The sequence below is a fragment of the Schistocerca serialis genome, chromosome 6, assembly GCF_023864345.2.
Source record: "Schistocerca serialis cubense isolate TAMUIC-IGC-003099 chromosome 6, iqSchSeri2.2, whole genome shotgun sequence".
NCBI classification, from domain to species: Eukaryota; Metazoa; Arthropoda; class Insecta; order Orthoptera; family Acrididae; genus Schistocerca; species Schistocerca serialis.
This window is the reverse complement of record NC_064643.1, coordinates 418,376,325-418,389,658: the sequence shown is the minus strand read 5'-3', so window position 1 is coordinate 418,389,658 and position 13,334 is coordinate 418,376,325. Positions and strand designations below refer to the sequence as shown.

Here is a 13,334-nt window from a genome sequence, read left to right as displayed (position 1 = left end):
AATTCCTGTAGGGGCATTTGTTGGTGACCTAAATGTGTATGTTGCACACATTACACACAGTTCATTAAATACTGATCCCCATCTTGTTTCCATGTACTTCACCAATAATGCTCATCTACTCTTTGGTCTGACGTCCGACGGCCCCCTCGCCCCACCCCCTCCCCCACCCCATTCCCAGTATACAGTTTATCATGTCAAAATACTTTTCATTAGGAAAGTGGAATGCGCTCTACTACTGTGATATAACTTTCAAAATGATAAACAGCAGAAATCAGTCGTCATTTCCGTTCTAGTTTTATTAGAGCAGATTTAGATTTCAGCTAGTAACTAGCCATTATCATTGCTAAAAATACAAGAAGTACATAGTCAGTACTGTGGTTTGACTTTGAACTTCTTGTATTTTTAACAATGACAATGGCTAGGTACTAGCCGAAATCTGAAACTGCTCTGATAAAGGTAGAACAGAAACTACGACTGATTGCTGCTCTTTACCCTTTTGAGAGTTTGACGTGTGCTTTCTTTAATACCTGTCCCTATGGTACAGTAGGCTTTACGATCTGTAACCCTTACCTTGCAAAAGAGACCGTTGTTAACGGAAAACTGCTGCTGTGTTGTGAACAGCTTGCAGTCTGTATCAGCAGCTTGTTCTGCCTGCCACTCAATAAGGCTACGGCACAGTGAACATATTAACGCCAATCTTTCTGAGAGGCCCATCTGCTTTACCGTGATCCTTTTACCCAGTGTGTGAATCACTTCAATGAAAAACTCCCACCATGTATGGCTACTCAATGAATCATTCAAATCCAGGGACCATTATAATGCTGCATTACCCATCAATGCCTTAAATTTCTTGGCATATAGCTAATAATTGAAGTGATGCTGAATAATAGGCTTAATGAGTGGAGCAATTATTCTCAATACTATGATATGTACGTCACTCGACGCTTGATGTTCTTTGCTTACAACATAATCCGTGCCTGGTTTCTAATATTGTGAGTGCATCCTTCAAAGGTGGCTTGACATTCTACTGTCCATTGGAACTTCATACTATCCTTCAAGAAATGTGTAAGTGGTTATGCAAGACCTACGAACCCAATCACAAATTTTCTACAATGACTAGCTAATCCTAAAAAGAATTCACACTTTTCTGCTCTGTGACGCAGGGAAACTTCGCGCAGTGTAATCACATGCCCAAAGTGCTTCCTTTCCTTTAATGCAAAATGGCATTCTTTATGCTTAAGAACAGGTGCAGGGAACATAACATCTTAAAGACTTCTTCTAACTGCTGCAAGTGTTCATCCACATCTGTTGAAAATACGGTATTAGCAAGGAGCACACTGCAATGTTGCAGTTTCAGAACTCTTAACCCTCCCTCCAGCAGCTGCTGAAAGGTGACAAGTACTTTTATTTAACTAAATGTCATTCACCGTTACTGGTAATAACACCAAGGGACTGTAAATGAAGTCTTTCGTTGGTCATCTAGCAGTACTTCCAATTGATAGTATACACTATCAGGTCTATTGCGAAAAATATTTACACCTTCCCGAGTTATCTAGGGTATCTGTAATTTTCTGTACGACACATGCATCTGTAATTGTTCTGCTATTCCAAAAGGAGGATACGCAACAATATCTAGACTTCATTGCACCGCTGCCAGCTCGCCCCTTCACCGGGAACTGAAATAATAATAAAGAAGAAAAGAGACAGTTTTTCTAAAGGTACTTTATAAGGGTCTACAACCTAAATAGTGCATTCATACAATGAATAAAGAAAAATGACAGCTGCAGGAGGCACTCAGTCATTGGCACTTACACAGTTCATCTTAAATATACAAGAGTCGCCTGTATCACAACTGTTCAGCATGTTTTCCGAGTCATTAAGGGTGTGACACCTAAAACTTATCTAGTTTTAACTTTTCGAAATGACGGCCACAGAAAGCTTATCGCTTTTAACTTTTCAAAATGATGTGGCACCGAAATTAGGAGACATATTGGTCTACAGTTAAGGCTACGACAGAGGCTTACTCTGTTAGGATGCTGTCAGGGAAGTAAACCTGACATCACTGAATTACTACGTACACTGACGGCGCCAAGATAGACGTAGGTACACCACTGCAGAAACCACAGAAAGCACTATAAAACTCCAGGGGCTTTGGTCTTGCATACGTGGTAGGTAGATAATATATCCTCAACCCAGTCTGGCGAACGTTTTTTCCTTATCTGTTCAGTCGTCGTTCTTCTTTATCATCTTCTTCAGTGTTTGCTATGATGATGGAATCTACGTGGCTATGTATCTCGAGGAAACATGCACAAAGTATATGGCAGACGCGTACAGTATATTGCTCTACCCCTGGGGTAGAGGGTTCACTTGAGTACCTGGGGGAGTGCTTCTTGTTGTTATTAGCGTCTGAATTTTAGCTCAGGTGAAGTACTGCCATAAGAAACTGTTCTGCAGAGTTTGTAGAAGAAACGCTGCAAATGTTTAGAATATTGGTTTCTTACTGTGGACACCATAGCCACAATAAACAGCAACGAAGGCAACCTCATTGGCGCAAATGCAGTTCAGTTAGAATAAATATTTTTCTTTCATTCAATGCCAACGCTGTTTCCGTGATTGAGAACTGCCCTTTCAACACAACAAAGCAGAAAATATAAAATCAGTTAAGTAGCTGTAGCACAGCGACATAAGTATAGTGAAGGATCATGCAGGGATTATAAATTCTTACACTAGGTGTGAGACCATGATTACATCGTAAGCACATAATTACGTCATAGGCAGTTCAGTTTGTATACAGGTTATTGTTGTTCCTTTCCCTTGATCTCGTACTGGTGGTTCGGGCTGTTATTGGTGCAAACGTTTGCACGTCTCGTTTTAGCTAAATAGATTTAAATTCATAAATGTGGGGGAATTTAATTAAAAAGATAAAAAAATTAGTTACCTTTATATTATAAATTTATATTATATGAGGATCTCTCACATCGGGTAGGATGGATCAATATCAGGCCTATTTTCCTTATTCTTTATTTGTGAACTGGAGTCAGTTCAAGGGTTTCTTCACACAGATTATAGAGTAGATGTAGGTGTGGCATTACAGGGATGCAGCGACACTGACGTGGCAGAATAGGAGGATTCGAAACTAAAGAGAAAAACTGAAGCTGGAATAGAGTTTTCGATTAACATAAACTGCTAGGAGGTGTGTACAGTGAGGGAGGTGGAGTGAGAATTTAATGAGATGATAAAAGGTACATATGGGGAAAGGTGAAGGGACGTGGAAGGCAAACCAAAGTGCTTGACGTTCAAGAAATTGGAGGACGTAATATAAGCTTAGTAGACTGTGTACTGAGGCAATTGCGACTCTACACTGGTGACTGAAGTTCATTATAAAGAGTTCATGAAAGATTTCGATTTTTCTTATTGGGCATCTGACCAACTGGATTAACAGCGACTGCGCAGATCGCTATGGAACTTTATAGCACTGTGGTGCCAGGCTGTTTTTGGTCCTTGGCATATGTTCTTGCACTGTGATAAATCTGATAAAAATCGATCGACTAAGTTATACCGTAGTAAGAGTTTAAGACCGGAATTTTTGCAGAAAAGTCACGTGTTGAGGTCTGACACAAAGCATTTGTGGTATAGTTTACTTTATCTATAAAAATATTCATATTACTAAAGTCGCCTTCGAAGTATATCTCACTTGACTTACTGACGTATACGTTTCTTCTGTAGACTGATCGAAATACTTCTGCTTGTCATTTGTTGTAAAGCTGCAAAAAAGTTCCGCCATATTTGCTACCTGTAAACTGTTCCACACAAAAGATCGATTTTGATGAACACGTCACTGAACTGTCGAGCACTATTAAGTCCCGACAAAATATTTCCCTAATAATTGGAGCAGTTTCGTTTCTGTGTTCAGAAGAGCACCCTATAACCTCTGTGATCTATCTTTCCAGTGAATGGTTGGTTCAGCCAAGGTACTGAAATTCGTTAACGTGTTTGTCAAAAGACATAGCGCCAGAGACAGTAGTGAAGTTCGAGAATCTGTCACCATAGAAGCTCTTACCAGTTTAAAAACTATATATGTACCGTTTAGTGGAGTGTAATGGCATTAGCAACGATGCATTATAAAAATCAGATTGCTAATAACACATAGAGAGTATGCTCACCTCTGCATCAGAATCTTTTGGAATGTATGGAGATAGTTTACTGTAGAACATAAATCGTACTGGATTCGTTCTAATATCCATGTTCTGCATTGAGGAATCTGGCACCATGGTCGGTGAAATGACGCATTACTGTTGTTGATAGGAGGATAACACTTTTTTGGAAATGAAAATGTTGCAGGACATAGGACGTTATTAGAGATTTTAATATTATTTAATTTTGAACTTAGCACTAAAACCCATACTCAAAAAGCCACATTCAGCTTCAATATAATATGAAGGTAGAGGTAATAGGAAATATTTTGAATGGACTTGGTTTGAACATTCTTCTTTACTTCTTTAGCGGATGCAAACATACTTACAGACTAAGAATGTAATGTGTGCAGCGTTGTAAATGACAAACACCATAGTGCTGTAACGTCTGTAAGTAATCATGTATACAGAGCAAAGTATCTGCAATTAAAAAAGTACCCATAGACAGTGTGCTAGTTCGTTGGACAAAAGGATCTGGGATGTGTCTGTAAGGGAATGTAGTAATCGCACATCATCACAGGAAATTGAACTGTTCCTCAATGGAGCCTATAACTAAAATTACAACTGTCGCACAGGAGTTGTTAATCAGCAATAAAGTGCAGCAGACGTTTCTCTGAGGGGTTATTGACTGCGTGAACAGTTCAACAATGAATTACAATGGAGCATTTAATGTTGAAGTTTTACATATTTGTACGCATCTTATACAGGGTTTTTCGCAGTATATGTTACAAACGTGTAGAGATTGAGAGGGGTCTTAGTAGATCAAGTTTTAAATGGGAACCCATGTCCGGAAATTCATACAACGACGCTGCAGAGCGTCAGAGCTATAGGCTCTAGCGCCTGTAAATGTATATATACACAGGGTGATTCCATGATGGTGATACAAACTTTCTAGGATGACGAAGAAAGATAAATGTATCAATTTGAGGTAAGGTCCTTGTACTGGAAACGAACGAGTCGAAAGTTACAAGCAAAAACCGTTCTGATACCTCTGATGGTAGAGTGCATGTGTTCGTAGTGTTGCTGCTAAGAGTGTAAGGTAGGCAAGATTCAGAAGTGGTAATATGAAACAAAACAAGAAAAAGTCCAGTGAACATGGGCCCTAAAATGCATACCTTAAGAGGCATGACCACTTGTTCGATAGAGGAGATGTTCGCATTAGCGAAGATGAATAAGTGTTCAAAGGTCCTCAGGTACGTATTTTAGAGCCCATGTTTCCTGGACAGATTTTCCTTATTTTGGTGAATACTATCATATCTCAAAGGTTCCTACTCTAAAACCTTACCAAAAACAATACAAGTTCACGTAATCCACTGTCAGACGTATCAGTATGTAACATGAATTGTGAAACACCGTGTAGGATATTAGGTCAGTTAGCAGTACAGTCCCATCAATATGATTTGACAAGCCCGTTTGATTTGGCACTGGCATGTTTGAATAAGAACAACAAAGTGTAATGGTTAATTAAATGCCAATGTAATGATAAGTTGTTATTTACGATCTCCAATGAAAGCAGAAACAGCTGTTTTTATTACTTCAAGAATGTAACTTACTCGTAGATATAAATCGATCTGTAAAAGTCTTCATAAATATTTTTATCGCACAGTTGCATTTTCTATATTTCTACCACAGATATCTAATCATACTCATTCACATCATACAATTAGAAAATAGATAGCCGACTATAGCATCTCGATACTTCTCTTATGGCTGATAGACTTAGAAGGCTTTCCAAAGTAGCTGCCGCAAGCAAATCAACTTATTCTTATATGTCTGATCTGAGCTAGAATTTGTATGAAATATGTGACGCTTAAGTCATGTAAGAATTATACGGCATACTGCATCAAAGTAATTATTTATGAAAATGGTTTATGAAAGATGTGTACCACATCACTTAATTGCTGAACAACTTATCGGGCTGATTTTTTGAATGTTATTGTTATGGTGGTTGAGAGGTAACACGTCGTGTGAAAAATGACATCAAAGAACTGAGTGGTATACGATGGTCAGGGAAAAAAAAAGGGAGTGCGATCAACGGCTTTTTGATCAGGAAAGCTTTTGACCATTGATTTCTGTTGTTTACCGTGACAGGTACAAAATAATATCTAGTGAATACCACATCTGAGATTTGTTCCAACTGCGTGTACAGCAACAGTCTGTAAGAGTAACTTCGTGAAACAAATATGTGGCAAAGTGGTGGATTACATTACAAAGACATATTTCTATAGAACAATGGAAAGTACTTTGACAATGAGAAGGCTGACGGATTTGAAAGAGAACTTGTTAAATCTTATGTTCTCTTCATGATACTGGGCGCCTTCTGACGTCCACCTATGCCCGAGTCTTTAGATTTTTTCTAGTCTAGTGCTGAGTGTAAGGCAGTAAGGTAGGTGTAGATGACAGACTTTCCGAATCGCAATTCAGTGTAGGAATATAGTCATGGGACAAATATTGAAAAAATGGATGGCAAAAAGAAAACAATTTTAGTCTGAAAAAATGTTTCCCACTACCAATCCAAAACATTGGCTGTTTTCTAAGGTGAGTAATGCTGTTTCACACAATGAAACAGATTTAATTCTTTTCGTCTGATGTGGGTGAAAGGAATATTTTGCGCAGGTGAAACTCCATTGTTCGTACATATTTGAAAAGAAGAAGTCATATTAAGGACTTAGAGCTGCTTTGAAAATAATGTATGGCACATTACCATATTTGATCGGTAAATCATGATTAGGTTATATGAAGCTTTTCACATAAGTCTTTATTATAGTTCTTCCTATAGTATAAAAAGAAAAGAAATTATGAAACTACCCCATGTCACTGAATCTGTCATGAGTAGCAAAGCATGTTAATACAGTCAGTAGTAAGTTGTATTAACACAACAAAATATTCTTCGTCCACTGTCTGCATTTGGACTGAAACCTTTTGCGTGAAGTGCACTCCGCATCCGACGCCAGTTATTTACTTTTTTGACGTAACATCAGGAACTATATCATCGAGACTGATGTAAATAACTTTATGTTACCTGATGACAGTAGGCTGATTGACACAGATAATGAATACAGGGTTATTTTATTAGCTGCTCTTGGTGTTCTCTATAAGTCGCTCATTAGAGGATAGCTGACGTCATTCCTGTGCGTTTTTCTGGCTGCCAGTAACTTTCGCACCAATTCACTGATTAAGGTACAACGTTAGATGCAAGGAAACAAACATACCGCGTGTGCCTTGTGGTCCTCGACTTGGGCTGCGGCCGCAGATACGGCGCTAGCAGCGACAGACAACTGCGAACCCGCACCAGACGTGGCCATGCTGAGCAGGCGGAGGCGGCGCTGGCGCACAGTCCATAGCGCGCCGTGACCCTCGTGCTGCGCGCGTCGCGGCGCCCCCTGCGCTACTGGAGCGCGTAGAGTAACGTCACGACGCCGGCCGCCAGCCGCGCGCCACTGCGCCTGCCCCTAGCACGGCGCAGCACGCAACCCGCGGCACGCACGCTCGCCAGGTAGCACACACAGAAAGGGCCTAGTGTCGGCAGATTTGCAGACTAAACGTTCGCGGCGTTTTGTTCGCTAATGGCATACTTAGCGACACAGTTACAGTAGCGAAGATATAATCATTCTGCACCATACATACGTATATCGCCCATTTAATTCTGTACATAAAAGCAGCTTTAGCAATTGTTGAGCCTATGTTTTTGGATCATTGTTCTGATTCATCTACATCTGCATCTACATGCATATGGGTACACTACAATTCACAGAGTGGGGAAAAAAACTTAAATCCTTTTGTGCCAGCTCTGATTTTTCTTATTTTACTACGATGACCATTTCTCCCTATGTATGTGGGAACTAATGAAATATTTTCGCATTCGGGGGAAAGTCGATGGTTGAAATTTCGTTAAAAGATCATATCGCAAAGAAAAACACTTTTGTTTTAATGGTTTTCACTACAATTCGCTAATCATATCAGTGATACCCTCTCCTAGGGGAGATAATACAGAACGAGCCGCCCTTCTTTGATCTTTTTAGATGTTCTCTATCTATTCTAGCGTAGCTCTCAGCAATACTCAGGAAGAGAACGGACAAGCGTAGTGCAGGCAGTCTCTTTAGCAGACCTGTTGCATCTCCTAAGCATTCTTGCGATAAAACGTGGTGTTTGATTCGTTTTCCCCACAAAATTATGCATGTAACCATTCCAGTTTAATATTCGTAAACTTAAACCCTTCTCATTTAGTGAAATTAGCAGCCTGTAGATTAGTGTGATTTATCGCGCCGCAGAAATTCAGCAGATCCCTTTTATTACCCACACGCATGACTTCACGCTTTTCATCATTTAGAACCAATTGCCGCTCTTCGCACAATAAAGATATCTTCCCTAAACCATTTTATAATTGGGTTTGCTCTTCTGTTGACTTTCTGAGACCAAAAATGATAGCATCGTCTGCAAACAATCTAACAGAGCTGCTCACATTGTCTCCAAACTAATTTGCATAGATTGGGAACAGCAGAGGGCCTATAACTCTGCCTTGGGGAACGCCGGATATCACTTTTCTGTCCTACTCTACGAATTTCCGTCAATTACTACGATCTGTGTTCTTTCGGACAGGAAATCAGGAATGCAGTCGCACAGCTGAGACGACACTTGATAGCCATGCAATTCCATTAAATTTCGCTTCTGAGGAAAACCAGCAGGAAATCTATAAATATGCAATTAGTTTGACCTCCTCTGTCGAAAGCACCCATTGCAATCTGTGAATAAACTTGTAATTGGGTTCCACAAAAACGATATTTTACGAACCCTTGATGATTACGTCTTGAAACGTCATATTTATAGAGATAATTCATAATATGCGAACGCAGTACTCGCTCCACAATACTACTGCAAATCTACGACTGTGATATGTCCCCATTGTTCATTGAATTACTCGTATTTCCTTTCTTAAGTATTGGTGTAACGTGTGCAACTTTCAAACTCTTTAAGTATGTATTATTCGATCAGCGAGCGTTTGTACTCGTATATGATTGCTAAGTACAGAGCTATTGAATAAGCATACTTTGAAAGGAACCTAACTGGTATGTATTCTGGATCAGATGACACACCTTTACTACGGGATTTAAGCTGCTTCTCTTTGTTGAGGATCTCCACTACGTTATTTGTGTTGGCAGCTGTTCTTGGTTGGACTTCTGCCACTTTAATTTCCTCTTCTTTGAGGAACGAATTTCAGAAGACCCTATTTAGTAACTCTGTTTTAGTGGCACTTTCATCGGGAACATTACTACTGCTCTCGCACAGTGGAAGCATTGGTTGTGTCTTGGCGCTGGTGTGCTACACATACAACCAGAATCTCTGAATTTTCGACAAGATTTCGAGGCAGAGATTCGTTGCTGAAACTATTAAAAACTTCTCGCATTAAAGTCTTCCCTGAAATTCGAGCATTGGAGATGTTGCGTTCTTTCAGGTATGACATGCTTTTTTTCGTTTCTTCTGCAACGACGTTCTGACCTGTGTAATGTACCACGCGGATCAGTTGCATTTTATTAATTTATTTGTTATGTATCTGTCAACTGCCGTCGATAATACTTCTTTGAATATAATCTATATCACGTCCACGCTTACATAGTTAATTTGAAAGGAGTAGAAACTGTTAGGAGGGCATCAAGCGAATTTTTATTTGTTTATTTGCTTTTTTTAAGACCCCATCACGATCTCCTTACCCATATCAAACTGTCCTCTTCGAGTTGCACTTTGCGATAATTGGTTAGCTATACACCAACGTATGTCCTCCCCAACAGTTTTTACCGTTTACAGCACCCTTTAATACTATGGGATTTATGCCTCAATGACTCAACACGTGTCACTACATCCTGTCATTTCTGTCTTCCACACGTTTTTGTCTAGATGGTTCTCTCATCTGTTCATTTCTTATTTCCATCCCATTTCTCAACATCTTTTTCATAGCACATCTTAAACACAGTGATGCACTGCTGAGCTCCAAAAGTACTTTCTCAGATATTTCTCCCTAAAATTAGTGACGCTATCTGATACTCGTAGACTACTTCCGACCAGGAACACCCTCTTTACCTGTACTAGTCTGTTCCTTATGTTCTCGTTGTTTCGTCTGCTGTGTGATTTTTTGCTTCAAAGTTAGTGGAATTTCTTCGTCTAGTTCTTGATCCTCAACTTTGATGTCAGATTTAATCAGTAATCTCATTTCTGCTACGTCTCATGACTTTTGCCTTCCATCGGTTTAGCCTCAGTGCATACAGTGGCTACACTTGGTAGTTTTTAAATTCTCGATATTATTCACACCTAGACGACACATTTAATTTACGTATTCCTGGAAACTTCCTATGTACATCATTGCACAAAACACGCTATAAAATATACTTAAGCTATGATTCAGTTAATTTCTTTGGGTTATCAGCTTTCTGACTGGCTGACTGCAACCCGCCCCGATTTTCTCTCCTGTGTTCGTCTGATCATCTCAGAGAAGTACTTGCGTCTCCATTACTTGTTCGATCTATTATATTCTTCCTCCTACAGTGCAGTATCATGACATATATTCTCTGGTATCTTAACATATGTCATATCATCCTATCCCATTTTCTGAGATAATTTTTCCTCTTCCAAGGGTTTTTTAAGGTTGTTCACGAAATTTTCCGAATATTTTGTTCCACCAGAGGTTTGTTATAGATTAAAATTTGTTTTTTGGCCTCAATTATTCCTGTGTTCCAAAAATAATACCTTCATAACAATGCAAAATCATTGTAAAGCCTCACATCTTTGACAGCTGTGGAGTACAGAATAGAAACAGCAAATAAAAATTTGAAGAATGCATCTGGAACACTCCACTACTATTGAATTTTTGATTAATTATTATGACAGGTTATACATAATAATGTAATTCAACAGACTAATTTCACAATAACCAAAAGGATTAGAAATCGACTACGACATCATTATAATATCCTTATGAATTCGAGAATTATCTTTCTTAATTCTGAACAGTAATCATCACACATTAAATTATTTAATAACAAAAATGAACAGCAACAGATCTCAAAATCCTCGGCCTTCCTGGACACACCAGGATACGCCCGACAAAATCATTGGTTGGAGATATTTACTGTCAGTTGTTGTTAAAAAACGATGCGTTAGACTCCCATTTTGGTATCGGCGAACATCCAGAAGTAGAGATAACATTATTGTGACTATAGAGAGAAAGCAGGGTGTCATCCAGCCACGATGGAGGGGTGATTCCTAAAATCAGTCCTCTAGGACGAACGTAATAAAATAATTAGTGTGGTGTGACTCTTCGTCATGCAGTTCAATTCTCTGATTTGGTTCATTTTCTCATTACTCTCTTGTGGTGCTGATAACACGCATTCTGTGGACCGGACATGATTTCCTGTTGGAAGTACGTTGAATACCAACCTTAGGTGCGGTGGAATATTTCCTGTTAGAAGTACGTTGAATATCAACCTTAGGTGCAGGGAAATAGCGGGAGTAGCTAGAAGGTATTTGGGTATCGTATGCCAACTGTTCCCTATTTATCTCACATGTGCTCCTCTGGGGGTTGTTCAAAGACAGGACGGCGTGCCCTAGACACCATGTTTGCCTTACCATCGCTGTCGTTACCAGGTAATACTGCCCCCAGTTTCTAGCTTACTTTTCAGTTCTATCTGCGCGACCTTTACTCAAGCAGCCTTACTTCCCCCATGCGGTTAGTGGTTTTTGGTTTTTCTTTCTTTTTGTTTCAGCACTTGTCTCAACAGTTCAATAAAGGTACCTCTTCTATCAATCTTAACCCCTTTCTGTATTGAATATTCGTAAGACCTAAATTCCGTGTGAAGTTTTTGACGGGGGCAGCAACTGAGCTAGGTAGAAGTATAGCAAAGCTGTTGTCATGTAATTCTCGAGGTGTTGTTTCCTCCTTCGTTTTTATTGTATAAATGCATATTTTCAGTTTCATGAAGTTCAATAGGCCACCAATATGCAATCACCAACATATATAACACAAAACACAGAATGGTACTATGATGAGGTAGCCGTCGCTGAGGGAACATCTCGGCTTGGCCTCGTTATGACGCCCTTGATTGAATTCAGAGGACTCACACGCGAATTGCATATCGGCAAACTCTTCATCAGCAAACCCATTCAACCCACTCTTTAACGCTATTAACGTACAACTAACACTGCCGTGAGAACAAACCAGAGACCAAACCGAATGTAAGTTTTGAGGTAAACAGTTATTTACTGGTCACTGAAACGCTGTCCTCACGAATTTATACTACTAGAGAAAGGGCTAAGATATTGCTGTTATGAAATGCTTTTCCGAGTACGTCACGGCAAATAAAAATACTGATTATTATAAAATTTCGCTAGTGGAGAGAAAACCTCCAAAGACAGCAAACCTGAGCAAAAAATATTCATAAATGAAATCAATAATTACTGTCAAAAGATGTAAATTACCTATTCACGTAAGTATCGGGTTACCGCCTATTACTATCAAGCCACTGAAGCTACTGCTGTCTTCGTTGGAAGGAAACTGGCCGGCTAAGGTATTATGATTCTTAAGTAAGAAAAATATATATATTTTAAGGAATGAAAAGAAATGGACGGCAACTCGATCTGAGGGTGGGTCTGCTTACCGATATTGAGTGGACAACGATAGGAAACGTAATGTATTGAGTCTCCCTAACCTCGCACAATTCGTCACCAATCCTTTCTGTATGGCCTCTGAAAAGATAAATACAAATATTCATATGAAGTTATGATTATTATCGTGGGGTATGAGCAGGTCTATTACTATAATTAAATTTCACTTACAGATTTCCAAAAAAAGTGTCTCATGTTTTATCCAAATACGTGATGCGTAGAAACATGAAACACTGCAATAGCCAGAAAAAAGAAAAATGTCGCTACTGAATGCCCCGAAGAAATGAAATAGCGTATCATTTGTTTTGATCCATAAGATACACAAAATTTCCGTTTGTCCTCTCTTTGAATGAACGTTCTTATTATGCTTTTAATTACAAGATGTACAGTCATGCTCAAAAGTATCTGAACGACCTGAATTGCATTTCACCTGATTCGCATGCTACCTACATAACGCAGCTGTCTAGCAGGTCCTCTAATCGCTCCTTG

The 13,334-nt window shown here is 39.3% G+C and overlaps 1 protein-coding gene across 1 annotated transcript in view; it reads right to left on the bottom strand.

Moving 5' to 3' along the window:
• LOC126484358 (uncharacterized) overlaps positions 1 to 7,564 on the bottom strand; it is a 322,214-nt gene extending 314,650 nt beyond the window's left edge. Inside the window, exon 1 of the mRNA XM_050107828.1 lies at positions 7,406 to 7,564. Within this exon, the coding sequence (XP_049963785.1) occupies positions 7,406 to 7,498 (93 nt within the window). The 5' untranslated portion in view covers positions 7,499 to 7,564. The remainder of the gene's footprint in view (positions 1 to 7,405) is intronic.
• Positions 7,565 to 13,334: the final 5,770 nt, after the last annotated feature.